The sequence below is a fragment of the Gymnogyps californianus genome, chromosome 11 (genome assembly GCF_018139145.2).
Source record: "Gymnogyps californianus isolate 813 chromosome 11, ASM1813914v2, whole genome shotgun sequence".
In the NCBI taxonomy this organism is placed as follows: domain Eukaryota; kingdom Metazoa; phylum Chordata; class Aves; order Accipitriformes; family Cathartidae; genus Gymnogyps; species Gymnogyps californianus.
This window is the reverse complement of record NC_059481.1, coordinates 9,494,128-9,510,519: the sequence shown is the minus strand read 5'-3', so window position 1 is coordinate 9,510,519 and position 16,392 is coordinate 9,494,128. Positions and strand designations below refer to the sequence as shown.

General features: G+C 36.8%; 1 protein-coding gene across 2 annotated transcripts in view; it reads right to left on the bottom strand.

Annotated features, from left to right (window-relative positions):
* Positions 1-16,392, bottom strand: part of CCPG1 (cell cycle progression 1) — a 27,758-nt gene extending 11,366 nt beyond the window's left edge. The window contains exons 1-7 of one of the 2 annotated variants that reach the window (XM_050903558.1): positions 16,375-16,392; positions 13,648-13,729; positions 11,543-11,614; positions 5,982-6,096; positions 4,927-5,006; positions 4,531-4,738; positions 124-378 (exon numbers count right to left, since the gene is read on the bottom strand). In XM_050903558.1, coding sequence (XP_050759515.1) covers positions 124-378; positions 4,531-4,738; positions 4,927-5,006; positions 5,982-6,096; positions 11,543-11,614; positions 13,648-13,695 — 778 coding nt within the window. In that variant the 5' untranslated portion in view covers positions 13,696-13,729; positions 16,375-16,392. The remainder of the gene's footprint in view (positions 1-123; positions 379-4,530; positions 4,739-4,926; positions 5,007-5,981; positions 6,097-11,542; positions 11,615-13,647; positions 13,730-16,374) is intronic. The other variant, XM_050903559.1, reaches the window with a different exon arrangement.

Sequence of the window (16,392 nt, the reverse complement as noted above, 5' to 3'; positions counted from 1 at the left end):
GCTTTTTCTCATTTTTAGCTTTAGATTGTTAGCAGAGAACAAGAAAAAAAATCAGAGTCACAATAAAATGGTATTTGTTATGTAAGACGTTGATTCTACGTATTTTGTTTTCTATAAACTCACCATAGAAATGTCCAAAGCCCATGCTGATTGCAATCACCAAAGCTAGTACGATGCATCTGTTAAGGCCACTACTGAACTGGCGTTTGTGCTGCTCTTCTCTGGGAGGTTCAGACTCCGGTTCAGCAGGTGACCCACCCTCAGCCTCGGAGCTAGAGATCAGCCTCTTCTTAGCCCGACGTTTTCGTACTGTGGGACTGGACTGATTGCTAGTTTCATCACTACTTGATTCATCATTGCTAGCCTGAGACGAAAAAACTGAAAACCAACACAGAACAGTCTTTAAAATGCATTAATTGTTGCCTTAAAAAAATAATTTTGAGTATCAAAATCCATCATATTTATGCAAATATATTTGGCGTTTATCTTGGAGAACATTAATAAAATAAAAATTCTCAATGTGATATTTTATGCTGGATATTATGCAAGGAACGCTTGATCTCCAAAGCTAAAAATTCATTTTTTAAAAGGAAAAGATAGAGAATCAAGAAATCATCAGCAAAAAACTGTATGGCACTTCCCCATACCTTATCATTCACTCATTAGAAAGTGTTTCTTTCAGACAATCCTGCCTCTTAAAGCATCTACATGTATTGCCTCTGCAAATTCTTGCGAAGTAGAAAGGTTAAGAATTCAGTTTTTCTTCTCTTACAGATATTGAGACTGAACTATTTAATAATAGAAGAGCAACATAAAGGCTTACTAAAAGAAAGCCTTCCAGAAGACAGATATGGTTTTATTATATTCTCTCAAAAAACTTCATTCTGTGATCTACAGGCAGCTGCAGACAAAATTCCATTAAAGTTCCATTAATGTAGGTATTATAAATATCCAAAAATATGTAATTTTGTTTACTTTTAATATCTACCATATACTACCTATTAACACCTTTACCCACCTTTCAAAAAAGCCATTTTCAACCCCTGCTGCACAGGAGAAGAACCACTCAGGTGCTTCTGTGTTTGTCCCTCCCCAACACTCTGAATCCCAAATGCTTCTATTACCTGACTGATGTTTTGGAAGATTGAATCGGCCGAGATTTGAGATAACAAATTCTAACCATAAAAAATATCTTTTATAGCATTTTTGTAAAATAGTATTTATGATACCATTTGTACATTCATGTTCCTATGGCCCAAAAGCCATATATTCTAACTGGAAAAATAACAATAGAGCTGTAATTGCTTGTTGCTATTAGTGGTACAAATGCTTGCTGCATTTACTGTAAATAAGTTTATATAAGCCAGTACATAAGTAACAATTATTTAATCTCCCGCCTCTGAAAGCATCATTTTCAAGTGTAAGGCAAACATCAAGGGGAAGCAGTAGCAGGGTGAAAAAAGAAACTTTCAAATACCTATATTCATGTACCTAATTCACATGCCTGAAATAGATTCAATGTGATCGATGAAGCCTCCAGCACATCACAAAGTGCTCTTGCTCAGACACTAAATTTGATGCCTGCAACTACACAATGCTAATGCCCCTTCTGGAAATATGGTTGTTCATTCTCATATCAGAGATCATCACTCAAATGTAAAAATATAAATACAGAGTTACTGTGCTTGAACATTTCACAACTGAAAATCATTTGTTTGAGCAAAGCCATGCACACATCACTGAAGAGACAAGAATGCCAAGCAGTGCTAGCCATTATCTATAAAAAGCATTACCAATTAAGATTCTTCATTTAAAATAAATTCCAACTTAATAGAAGTGATTGCATCAACCCCAGAAAAGATTACCAATTCCTATCTGGAATATATGTCTAATTTCTGACTCCAGGGACAAGCAACATGTCAGATAATGAAAGATAACTTCCCCTCTTACTAAAAAAAAAAAAAAAACATTTTAGTCAATTAGTCAAACCAGACAGACCAAGCAGACATTGCAATAAAGACAAACCACTTAAACAGCTACTTGACATGCAGATTCTTAAATGAATTTACAAAGCTTGGCAGAAAAGGACACTATTTTAGAATCAGTCATTTAAGCAGCTGCATATTTCTCCAATCCTGGACAATAAAGACAAGTATTCAGAAATTAGTCAAGAGGGGTATTTTTACTATAATGCAGGGATCAGACATTATAAAGGATTATACAGGACATACTTAATAAGACAGGTGTTATTATTGCTTATTTGGGTTTTTTTCAGGGTTTTTTCAACAACCAAAGAAGTTTACACATATGGAATACAAAAGGGGTTAAGGAACAAGCTGCTTCTAGCCAAATGGGAAATTCTCTGATATACACTGGACAGCAAAGTAGGAAAAAAAAAAAAAATAGACAATCAGAAAGCAAAGAGAAAAGCTGAGCTATTCATAAGCACTTACTGGCAACTTGTCAACAGCATTACACTTTCAGGCAAGAATGACACTGCCTTACAGCTGCTGTAAGAATTCAGTACAAAGCTGTACTCTAACATTGACAGGATGAAAAGGAGTATAAATGAAACAAAGTGTGACCACAATAGCAGTCCAAAATCCTAGCTTCTGCTATGATTTTGAAGTGTCAGCTCTACACTAGAAACCAGATGAAGTAACAATGTCAGTTAAGAATGTGATTTTCTTTGACATTTCTGCATAGACATGACTCAAGCCTAGATGCAGTTTTTTTCAGTATATGAGCGCTTCTGCTAGTTAACTTCATTCATGAAGCAATATTAAAATATTTCTGTTTGCATGGTGAAGACAGTCTAAACAGGAATCGGTTTGCAAGTAAGTGGCAGAAAATTGTTGTAGAACGTTTTAGTACCTACATTAGGAAAATCTGAAGCTCATCCTTTTCCAACACAAGAGAAAATTCAACAAGAAGTGGATGGCAAAGATCTCCATACCCAAAAAGCAGCATGAAAATTTTGACTGCTAAAACTTTGGCATTTAAAATAAATGCAAAAGTACTCCAGACATTTTCTATAATACTTGGTCAATCAATGCACAACACTAAAGACCATGCTGAAATCAGCTTAAGTTAGAAGGAAGAAATTCTTTTTGAAAGTCACACATAGATTTGGAATCCAACAAGAACCATTCATTTAAATGGTCAAGCATACATATTAAAATGTATTGCAAAGCTTACTGATGCCCATTCCAAATTTACATGTAAGTTTAACATTTGTCAAAACAGCAAATAAAACACTGTCAGCTTAGCCAAATTCTTCAGTGAGGACTGGCTTTCAGCATCTGTTTGGAATATCACTACTACAACATCAAGTCAGATTGCTACTGATAATTTTAAGAACACTCCATGCAAGCCATAAGCAATCAGCTTTACAAAAGCTGATCAAATTTAATCACACCACCTTGGAAAGGGAGACTGCGAGAGACATGCTCTTTCACCTCATTCCCCCATCCCCTTACACAATCAGGAATCTTCCTCAGCTTCTCCAGCCAACTGACTTTTGTGTACAAAAACATAGGGGGGGGAAAAAAAAGGCATTTTTAGAACTCAGCCCTAAAAGAAAAAAGAAAGTCAACTAAATTTTGAATTAAAAATTAAGTCAAGTCATCCAGAAGACTTAAAGAAGGCAACAGCTTTGTTACGAATCATCACTGGTCATAATTAGATGCTAAGCTGTCATTTTTTGATTCCAATGGATACTATACAGATATGTGAACGTTTAACGATGCTTTATTCTACTTCTAAGATAAAACAGTATTTTAAGAAAAATCCTGCTCTTCAACTTACTTTGAAAGGTAAAAATCAGTAACATAAAAGTCTTACAGACAATGAAGAGAACAGAAAAGATTACAAATAAGCAGCCAAACAATTAAAAAGGAAGACTAGAGAACTAGAGAAGAGTAACACAACAGTAAATTTTTTTGTTTGGGTTTGTTGAGGTTTTGTTTGTTTGTTTTTAATTGGCCAAATATTCATATCCTTCCTCCTGTATATCATGCATTGCATACTTCTGCCAAGTACTGGGAGTATCTTAAAAAAATATATATATATATTCTACGTAGCCATGAAGGTAAGCAAAAAGTTTTTGTAGTCATGCTGCTATTAGTCCTCATGGCTCCAAAAAATCAATTCTCTCCCAGTCGCTAGTCATTTATGCTAACTCTGTAAAAGCCCAAAAAATTGTCAAGAGAAAACCTACGATTATTCTACGAACTAAAAGTAATTTTAATTCTCCAAAATATGCTAGAAATTTACTCTCTATTTGAAACAGTGAACACTTAATGGGAGAGAACACTTTCAAATAAAAAGACTGCAGACGTTCATTTGGACAAAGTTTTAGAGTTAGGGCAACTAGAGTTGTCCTAGAGACTGCAAACACTTGGCCATGTACTCAACAAGACCAATTTTTTTTCCCCTTCTCCACACACAGAAGGTTCCCTAAGCAACGATTTTTTTTTTTTCCCCGGTGACATTTTTGCACACAGTTGCTTAGTAGTTTATTGCTCTTACCAGTTTCTATATGGGAAAACGCATATTGACTGCTAGAGGAGGAACCCATGTTAAAATCCTCTGAACTTCGAGCTTCTTCACCATCAGCTGGAGCTTCCTCCTGACTTTGAGTTTCTTCTGGTTTTGGAGCTTCAAGTGTAACAATGTCAGAATCATCGCTAATAGTTCCAATGCAGGACCCATCATCAGGGTTTTTTGCTTTCTTTCCCTAGGGAAATGGACAACATAAAAATTATTCAGATACCTACAATATAAAGTAATTTTTAAAAATAGCAAGAATTCTTAATGCTTTAAAAAAAGGAAAAATCAGTATCTTTATTTTAATGCCTTCAAAACGTTGCTTGGCATTGTCAGATGGGGCTCACAGAAGCTTCTGAATAACGTAACATAATTTACCTCTGGAACTGTCTGAGTTTCCTCAAAAGCAGAGAGAGTATTATCTACCACTGGTATCTCTCCATCATTGTTGCACTGAGCTATATAAATAAAAAGAGGAAAAAACAAACAAACAAACAAACAAACAAGGGATTAAAACCGGTAACCACAAATTATGCCCACTCCCATATAACATTAAAATAGGTATAATTGCCACATTTCTATTATCTACTCATATCAGGGAAGGTTTTCTAAAAATACACTAAATGTCATTTTTAATATCCCTCTAACAAACATCAGAATCCCATTTGTCATTATGTAATACAACGTTTTGCATGATACTTAAATTCAAATGCTCATACTGATCATAATGCAAGTAACCAATAAATGAAAAGCACAGTTAGATAGAAACCAACACTATACTGTAAGTTGATACCACAGTACATTTGTATGCTAGGATAATTAAAATATTTTCCCGATAGTCATTGGAGTTTGAGTGTCTAGTCCTGTTTCTACAAGGAGAGGTTATGAATTTGGAAACGTGGCCAAGCTCAAATTTAGTCAACTGCACACTGAATCTGTCACGTCTGTGTTCTCATACCAATATTAACAAATTGAGTATTAAATTTAGTAATTAAGTGGAAGGATTTTCATTATATTAATATGCACCAGACTTACACTTCCAACTCAAGAAATGCTAACACAGTGCCACAACGTTATTTTTTAGGTGTAAAAGCACTGATTCCAAACTACTCTTATTTGATCAATGACATTATTAAGGAATATTTCTTCTATCAATAGCACTTCTATAAACTATCTTCCAGCAACATCAGTGCATGCTATTCTATAACACATCTAAAGTATTGACAATAGGAAAGATACTCTATTAATTTCATCTATTTCAAGAAAAAATACTTTTATAAAAGTTGATGACTGAATATTTTCCATAACACTGATGAAGCAAGTGCTTAGAGGCCTACAAAGTATACAAACTCTATTAAAAATACTAATTTTCTGCCAATGCTACAACAGACACTTACCTATTTTACAGAACTGCTCCTCTCTTAATATCTTACCTTCCAAATCAACTGGTTGCTCCTCTTCTTGCAAAGAAACATACTCTTCCGAAACAAACTCATGGTTATCATTTGTGCTTCCATTTTCTGAAGTCACTGTCTCTATGTCAGAACCCTGGAGTTGAAGAGTTTTAAATGAACGTTACAGTTATTGGGGTTTCCATCAGTAAAGCAGAAGGAAAGGGTTACAAAAAACCCAGAACATTAATAATAAAAACAGAAGAGAAGAATAATAACCTTTGAAACAGAAGAAGATTTTAAGCAAAGAAAAGCAAGGGAAATACCAAGTAATTAACTAGAGGGAAACAACTGTTAGTGTGTAATACTTATGACCCTGATTGAAAAAAGGCAGAGGAGGACAATTCTAAGGGGGGGGGGGGGGGGAAATTTAGGCATCAATTAACAACTATGCTAAGTATTTTAAATAACTATTTTCTATTAGCTTTATTAGACCTATTTATTAAATAGAATTTAGAGAAACAGAGGAGATTGTCAAATGAGTTTTGACTATGGGATCTAATTCTTGTACACGTGTCCATGTATTGTACGTAAATACACATACTCTCCCCAAAACGGAACTTCAAGAGTACCACCATGAACTCTAATAAGTACTACTACCAGGAAAAAAATATGTATAACTCTACTCCATCTCAATTCCTGTCAGCAAATTTGAATGGCTGTTTTAATAGTACATCTCTGACACCAGGAAAACAAGTATTTATATAATCTCTAAATTGGATTTCTGTCTTTAATCCAGAAAGGAGCCTTAGTTATTAGTCAGCTGCTAGTCAGGAACAGCCTCAGAGCAAAACAGGAACTGAAGATAAGCAACGTTCAGAGACTGCAGGGCAGTAAAGACAAGCAATATGGCTGACAACTCTCAAGATTTAATCTTCATATTGTAATTTTTGTTTAAAAGAACTGATGGAACACAAGTAAGGTTATGAGAAAACCATAAACATGCAAAACATAACTGAAAAATACTAAGTCACTCTGATCCATAAATAACTTGAGCTGTTTTTGTAAACAGAGATAGTTATGTTTGCAATAGCAGGTATGAAATTACAGTAGTAGTAATACTTCCAGATCAGTTTCCCTAGATGCCTCATTTCAGGACTCAAGCAAACATGTACGCTTTTAAGAGGAGACTGTACTTCAGGAAGATTAAAGAGTTGCGCAAGATACATTCTACAATCACATTATAAAGTTATGTTCCTTTTTAAAAGGCTTAAAAATATTAACTGCTTTCGTAATTTGACAAACACTTTGTATTTTTTCTTTTGACTACAAAAGTATCACAATTTTAATCTCAAATGTTTTGCAGAAATTTACCACTCAATAATAAGTAACTTATCAAAATCTGAGTTAAATCTCAGGAAAGAAAATACAAAATTATTTGGGGTTTTTGGCTTGGTTGGGTTTTATAGATAGGTATATAGATTTATTATGTGACAATTGTTCTCTGATGTAATAGAACCACTACTTCGTTTCTTCAGTTGTGAAGAAGAATAACAAAAATTTAGTTTGCCCAGGCTCCACAACAAGGCAAACATCAGGAACACAGCTTAAAACAGATTAAAATTTTAGCTAAAATACCAAGAAACTGGGCTAGCTGAGTACAAGTTAAGCCATCGTTTTTCAAACACGTGCAGTCTGGTGTGGATGTCTGAACTCTCCGATTCACTTAATCTGTTGCTAGGCCTCCATCACCCTTCCATTTCATCAACAGCAAAGAGGTTGAGAAAGGATATTGTCTCCTCACTACACTCCTTTTCCTACACTCCTACACAAAATTAGCCAGTCCTTCCTTAAGAGTAGTCCAACGATACACAGCATCACTCCTCTGTTCAAAGCAGATATTAAATTCAGCATACACAGCTGTCAGTTCTCTACAATCACAATCTAGCCAATTGCCATTTCTCGCCCCTCTTAACTTGGTGCCTTTTAAATGGCAAAACAAATCCAGAAACTGATTCTATTGTGTCATCATCAATACAGGTCACAATAATACGCAAGAAAGTAATACTATAGTATTCCAAATTTGTCTAATCCTTAGCTCTATCCCTTTCCTAAATATCCAAATCATCTCCCCGAAGTATACAGTAGTCCACGTCACCCCTTCCCTGGATAACAAGTGCATGAAGGGTATCTAGCCATCCCATTCATTCTGCTTTCTTCATGCTCAGATTCAAAGCTGTCTTGCCAGGAGAACGCCAATAATGGGAGCACTTAAACACCGGTGTTTTCCCACCCCGAACAGAATTTTATTTCTTTTAGTCAGGGAAGAATAACTGGGAACAGAAAATCTCTACACCACAGAAATCTGTTCTGCTTTGGCTAGACAAATCCCTGCCTTCCTATAATCTTGTATTATGTTAATTTATTTAGACTGCATAATTCATTTTCAGTTACAGTGTAAAATAACCATCCCAAGTATGAAAATAAAGCCTGCAATTCACAACTGAGTAACCCAACCGCTGTAGCCAACTCTTAAACCGTTTCACTTTTATTAGAAGTCTGTAAAGTCCAGCAGCCTGTGCACTCCTGTATTCCGCCTGGTCTTGAGGACTGGAGGGAGTTTTCTATTTCTCTTTCAGTGACAGGATTCCCAACTTGTCATCCAACCCAAAACAAGGAAAAGTTTTAACCATCTCTTACATACCACCTTGCTGCCAACAGAAATGAAACCGTGGCCCAACATTTATAAGCCACAAACCACATCTCTTGCGCTTTTGAAACTGAACTGAGCTTTCAAAACTTGAGTACAATCACAAACTTGTAATGCCTTGCCTTTCGAAGTACCCAGATTTTCATTACAATCTGCAAATCGGGGAGTGTGCAGTGAAGGAGAAACAGCTGATCACTACCCAGGACCTCTTCCCATTATTTCCTATTTTCCTCCTGTGAACGAAATATCTCAAGTACTGTTCCTTGAAAATGTTTTGGGGCAGGCAACAAGAAGATACAGAGAGCCAACATGTAAGCATCATTCCAGGAAAACAGTTAATCCATTTGCTCTGAGGATTCTGGCTCAATAACCTGCTCAGTTTACAAAACAATGCTAAATACTTAAAAAACAAAACAAACAAACTCCCCCCCTGTACTACACCCACACATCAGCCAAGATCTGAAGAGAGACAAAAATCCTCGGGACTAAAGGAGAAAAGGATATTGGAGATCCACACTAATAGGTAGGGCCTCTCAGAGTTTGAGCAACTTAGGCCTGCCTTGTTCAATGCTAGGGGAAAGTAAGATAAAACATTAATCTTATCTAACTTTAAGTGTCTACACCTGAGCAAATTGCTGAAGGCACCTTTACAGTCAATACAAGTCAGTGGAGTCAACACAGCAAGTCATTTGATCAAATGTAAGTGTTGACCTTAGCATAAAAATTACCGCTCTCTAGACTCCATTGATTGTATTGATTTAATCTATACAATCCGAACTTTGAAACCAACATCAGATTCAGACGCCGACCCTGTAGACACCTAGACAACAACGAATCCCATGCCAACAGACCTTTAATTGCTTCACTTTTTTTTTTTGTCTCAAGCTTTATTCTACTAGGAATTAAAAATTACTTTTGTTTTAATAAAGCCATTGTCACTTTATACAACTAGTCAAACATCAGCAGATAGGAAACACAAACACACAAATTAAACCAGGGCTACATAGACATAATAGCGACTTTACAAATAGCTATACTCCAAGATATCCATTGATCAAAGAATGAAGGAGTTCTAGCATTTCATCCTAAATAAAAGTATGCCTAATAAATTAAGCTACAGCAGAGATCAAAAGATGGACAGAAACACAACTGAAGCCATACAAATTTGATAGAGCTCCACACATCCATTGATTAGGTCTTAAAAGACAACAAGTATTTTGAACCAAGAACAGTTTTTTGCCTTGCACACAGCATGTTAGCTCTTTCGCCTGCTGCCACACAATCTACCATCACAACTTCCTTACACAATAATTAGACTGCTTTTGTATATTTCCTTATGGAAGATACCTCTTCAGTGACACTTTGCCTAATGGAAAAAAAAAATTCTCTTAGCTGCTGCCACTAGCTCAGTCCTGCACTGCCATATGAATTCCTCCTCCACAAGGTGCCAACATTCAGGTTATTTCTACATATTTTATGCCTTGTGCTCCCCTGCCTGAAAAATAGAGCCAAGGAAACCCAGAATTCCAAAGTGAATTGCAAAGAACTTGTGCTAAAAGCTGCTGCGAGTCCCTGGAAAACACAAAGTCATGTCAAAACTCAGTCCTTCTCACAGAAGGATCTCTTACCCCCTCTAACCCTTTCAGGCTGTTAACGTTTTCAAGACCCTCCAAGTGTAAGTATGGCAAGCCCTCACCAATCATAATTTTAAGCTCCGAGAAGGCTATACTTCCCTTCTCATTCCTGACCTTACAGTACAGAGGTAAGGAGAGCTGCCCTGCCCTTCCATCACCTTCATTTCCCAATAAACCTAACAAAATGTTGGCATTCCTTTACTCACGGTAGCTTGCCCCAGATTCCACTTGAGGCAAGAAAGCCTGGGAAAGCTTCAGCATCTTGGGTGTGGAATATATAATTACATGCTCTCTGTAACATAACCTTCTTCAAGGGACTTCCAACCAGTCTGTGCAATACTGTTGATTTCTGGAGACCCCAGATCCTCTAAACTCCCCGTATCTTTCCTTTCAATGCAGGACAGCATTCCACACAAACGAAAGTGCTTAAAATCATGCAAATAAGACCCAATAGGCCTATGTGCATCTTTCTCCAAACTGCCTATGCATTCTGTAAGCAGAGTGAGGCAATACAAAAGATTAGAGGCAGCATGTCTCACAGACGTCTTTATGCAAGTCCTCAACCTCCTGAGCTCAGAAGCTCAACTCAAAGACAGAGACTGTTCCAGCCAGGAACAAAAGCAGTCGGTTATGTACAAACTATAGCATTCACATGAGCCTTGAAAATGCCGCCTTCTAATATTCTAGTCAATGAGCATAAACTTGTCTCTATCCTATTTTTTCATAACAAGAAAGACAGACTCTAAGGACAGATGGCTGTTCCTAAACAGCAACTGTTGAAGCTAGGATCAGATACCTTAGTGGTAGAAAAGACTTGGAGAAATCATGGAATCATTCCCTTCTGCATGAGATATTTTTCCTGCCCATTATTCCCAACTTTTTGGGGTTTTTTGGACGGGGTGGGATTTGGAAGGAAACGAAGAAATGTATTAGCAACAACAGACAAGTTATATAGAATGTCAATGTTTTCAGGAAAGATGGAACAGAGTAGAGCATCTCACTAAAATTCTAGCAATTCTTTAAAGTAAAACTTTTGTAGAAAAAAAATATTATTTTAAATAACAGAACTTATATCAGCTATAGTAAAGGACACATTTTTAAACAGTAGTTTTATGTTTTCTTATTTATAAATCTCTTTTTTATATTCTCTGTCGATATGCAAGATCCACACAAAACAAAAACTACAAAGTTGAAATAATATTTTACTGCATATAGCTAGTCTTAAAATGACAAAACTTTATTAATTTGAGATTGGGTACCTCATGATTGATGACAGTCCAGCCACAAGATGAGTCACTGTCACTGGAATTTTCAGACATTTTCAAAGCACGCTGCAAGTAAAAGTAGATTCTTTTAATATGCAAGATACGTGACTTCATTGCTGTCTTGGAAAAAAAAATAAAACAGAAGAATCCAAATCATGATGTTACAAAACACTACACTAACTCACAACTGTTATTCTGGAATTAAAAAAAAAAATAGAATAAAAGTTTAGAAAGAAAACATATTCTTTTTTACATATTTCCTATTATCTTTTTTTTATACTTGGACCAAATATGGCTTTGCTAGGTACATACCTATTTTACCCAGCCGAAAAGCTCTTAGACTAGCTAAAAACACACACACACATGGCTAGCCAATAAATCAATAATCAAATTTAAAATTTGTCTGTAGCATCATTGTTTAAGACATGTAGGTGGTGAAGTCATTTCTGACTTGTCACATGCACAGAAACTACAGTTCATTCAAGAAAAACACCATGTTTTTTTTGAGAAGACACAAATTAGGATCTTTTGGAATTAATTCTCTTCAACTACTGGGCAAAACAATGTTTCGTGTTTCTTTCACTCAAATATAGTGATTCTGAAGGAAATTGAGAGAGGACGTGGAAAATACAAAAACAGAATGAAAAAACCTGAAGTACAAATTTTACTTGTTACAACACTACCAGATGACTTTGGTAGTTATTTTCAGAAGAGAGCTGCCTGGCTGCAGCTGCCTGTTTATTTTTTCTCCTGTACCAGGAATACAGAGTATTCATTATTGGTACACATTCAGATTATTTTTTCAAGTTCTTAACTAACAGAAAGACTTTTAAAAGAAATCTAATGCATTTCTTGTTCCTTAAAATAAAAATACATCAAGTTGTTAAATAAAATTTACTACAGATTTATCTTGGGGGAAAAAATTCCCCAAAATAGAACAGTTTCCAATCAATTGTGTGTTATGTTATGTATCCAATGTAATAAAACAGCAAAAGAAATCATGGTTCAATAAAGCTTCTACAAAATGACAATTATATTGACAAAGCAGAGAGTTCTGAGAACTTCAGACATCTGCTTTATTTCCCACACCTAGTTACTTCTGGTAAGAACACAGAGAAAAGTACCTATTTGTTTAAATTTATTTACTCTCTACTCTATTCTCAATCCTGTCTTTACTCCCAGTTTGTTAACACAGAAAACATACACAAACCTTGAATTAGAACATCTAAATATGCCAGTGTGGCTAGAAATCTGCACAACAAAATACAAAACTTCCAATTCCATTTAGGTTTCTTACAAAATACAGTAAACATTTGTCTCATATCTCTGCATTATGGTAGTTATCATATGTTTTTCTAACATAACACTTTTACCTCATCAACTCCAACTAATACATTTGGGGTTCCTCTGTAAAAAAGGCACTGGTGATAATCACAATCACAGTTTATAAAGCAAAAATATTCACTAACAATCAACTTTGGTATCAAACTTACAGAGAAACTGGATTTCCACTTATTATAAAGCCCTACTTTGAATATGGTTGTCATTTTCCTTTAGATCTTTTTCTTCCTTCATTAGTGCTTTTCCTGGAATCTCAGCTAGGGAACATCCGGGTTGGGGGGTATGTTTTGTTTTGTCTTTTTTTTTTTTTTTAAATCACATTGTATTCAATCATCAAATTTTTTTTTTTAAATCATACTTCTTCAATCATCAAAGTAACAAATGCCCAAATGGCAAAGACTGAGTTCCAGAGTTCTCATGACACAATAACATCTGCTTGCTGTCATTAAATTATTTTGAATTTGACCGGGCATTCAGCAATAGCATTCCTTTCACAGGAAGGCAACTACCAGTGCTAGAGCTTGCCACCTATCAGAAACGTTACTGGCTATGTTGCAAAAACCGTAGTGGTGATTTGAAATTATCTTTTAAGATTTCTCTTCAGTATAAAAATATTCCCATTTAATTATTCTACAGTTCAATGAATAGAACAATAGTAAGAGTACCAAATTTACAGTCATTGAAAACCAAGCCTTTTGCATAACCACAAAAAATACAGTTTGGGGCAAATATAGTACAGGCAGCTACCCAGTCCTTACTAGCAAGTCTGATCTCCACTGTGGAAGACATTCAGGCTGTGGTTTCATAACATGGCAATTCCAGCTTTAGTGCATCTCAGTGCTAGATGAAAAACAATGAAGTCACATAATGCAAATCCTTTAATAGAACACACCCCCCCCCCAAAAAAAAAAAAAATCTGTTGATACAGATTTTGAACAAACTACAAATTTTGAAAGGGCAAGTTTCAACAGCAGGCTCTGTGCTGGATATTGTAACATCTGTCTTCCTCTAGCTAACTCAGCATTTCATCATGGGCCCTGGCTAACTCAACATAAGTGCTATTGTGTTCTCCCACTCCATCCAGATCACAGACTGACAGGTAATTGAGCACTACATAAAACCAATTCTACTGAATACACAACCATGGCCTCAGGCTCCACGGAGCACTAAACATCTGTCTTCCCTTCCCAAATGAAAGCTTCAGGACCTAACTAAGTGGGTATGGGCATAATCAAAAAATATTAAAAAAACAGAGGAACAAGCAGACAAACAATCACCATTTTCTGTTACTTGCTGGCCTTGAGTTAAAAGTTACTTATCTTGTATTTAACCAGAATATTACACTAATACTGCATATTTAAGTGTATACAGGTGACAAATCTCCAAAATAGAAAAGTTTTTACTACCAAGAAAAAGAATGGAATAAAAAAGAATAATTACAAAATCATTGAGGTTTACAGGTAGAACTGCTAAATTTATCAAAGGTGATATGTAGATAGCATGGTATCAGACTGAAGGGCATCTCTAAGGTCACTATATTCCTACAAGCACGTTCAGCAAACATACACGAGTAAAACAGCTATCAAAAGTAAAGCATTTTATTAATTATAATTAGTTCGCTCTAAAAGAGCAAAACAGCCTAAAAAGCTTTAATAAAAAAATACCTAGGTACAATGTTCCTAAACTTAAATCAACAGCTAAACAGCTTCTTTCTGTAAAAGATTAATAACACACACATAGTCATAACTAAGTCTGAGGTCAAATCCAGTGCCTTAAGGAAAATGAAATACAGAAGACTAATCTGAGCCCAATGGCTAAACTGACCTACTCACAAAATCTTCACCAGCTTACATTCTCCACCACCAAATGACAACGACCCACTAAGAACCAGTACGCTTTTCCTACCCACCCAAAGGTGCTGGATACAGTTGGCACTGTCTTCCTGAATGCAAGCTATTAAAAAAAAAAAAAAAAAAAAAAAGGTAGCTTGGGGTAGGAATTAAACAGACATGAAGTCTGCAAACTTCCTAACGAATCAAGATGACGCTAATGGGTTCTAGTCCAATAACAGCAGGGATAACTGGAGGATACAGCAGAGTATTCCACATCTCCTGTATGTCAGGCCAAGCCAGAAGGAAAGATTGAAAAAAAGAAAAACTCACCCCCCACACACAGCTTCAGTGGTTTGGCTTCTCACTAAATACCTTTATTGCCACTATTTTTCAAAAGAAAGTTACAGTTCAAGTTCTTCTATACTCCAGTTTAAACTGCAAAGCTGATTCTAGGTCCACAAATGTTCTATGCTCTCAGTGACACTGCCTTTTAAATGTCTATCTAGACAAAATAAATATCCATTATATTCAGAGTTCAACCTCTATGTATTTTGGGGGGGAGGGGAGAGAGTGCGGGGGGGGGGGGGAAGGAGGCAGGGAATCAGAAGCGCGAACTACTTTCCTAACCTTAGTGAAGTGCAAACCAGAAGCATAAGGTGTAAAAGTTTACAGCCATATGTATTGTCGATAATGTAACACCAAGTTATCCCATATATCTATATAAAGAGATAGTACAACCTATTTATGCACTGTGAAGCAGAATAAATACCAGTCTCAGAAAGAATAACCATTCCCATCTAAACAAACACCTAAGTTCTTCCATCTTCAAAGAGGATTTCCTAGACTAAAAAACTCAGTAAGTGTTAACAAAGAAAAAGATGAATAACAAGGCACCGAAAGGAATCAGTTTCTTCAGAGTCTGCTGTGCTGTCATTCCACGTAAAAACTCACGGTTCTCTTCTACAGTAGCTTCTTTGTTGCATAGCAAAAATAAAAACATGTTACAGTGGTATTATACTTCAGGGTTTTCATGCAAGTCTATTATTTCTACTAAGTAGTATAATTTCTTCCCCAAAGTAACATTCTTCTTCATTACTATATTTAGCAATCCATAGACTATTTCCTTGCTATGATTTCCAGCAAGGCAAATGTGGCTTCCAAAAGCCAACCCATCCCAAAGCTGCGCACTCCCTGCTCAGCACCCACTACTTCTCTCTCACAGGTGTTATTATAACACACCTGAAACAGAAAGCAGCACGGTGTCCCAACAGTTAAAGCAACACCACCACAATTTATGAAATAGAACACCTTGCATCAGCCGGAGAGAGAGGCAGACGACGAAAGAGAAGGAAGTTGGCAAACACCAGCGCCAGCGCCTAGGGCCAGCGCCTAGGGCCAGCGCCAGGGCCGGCACGGCGGGGAACTCCGCCCGCGGAGCCCGCTCGGCCGCCACAGAGAGGCGCGGCCGCCCCACAGCGCCCCGGTTACTCGCTCCCTGCGACGAACAGCGGCTGCCCGAGCCCCAGCGCCCCGGGGCTTTGCCCCGCTCCAGGCAGCCCCTCCGCACCCCCAGCCGCCGCGCTCCCCGGGAGGCTGCGCACCAAGGCCAGGCCGGAAGACGGCAGGCCCCCGCGGGCCGGTCCCGCCGCCTACCTGAGCGCGGCCCCGAGC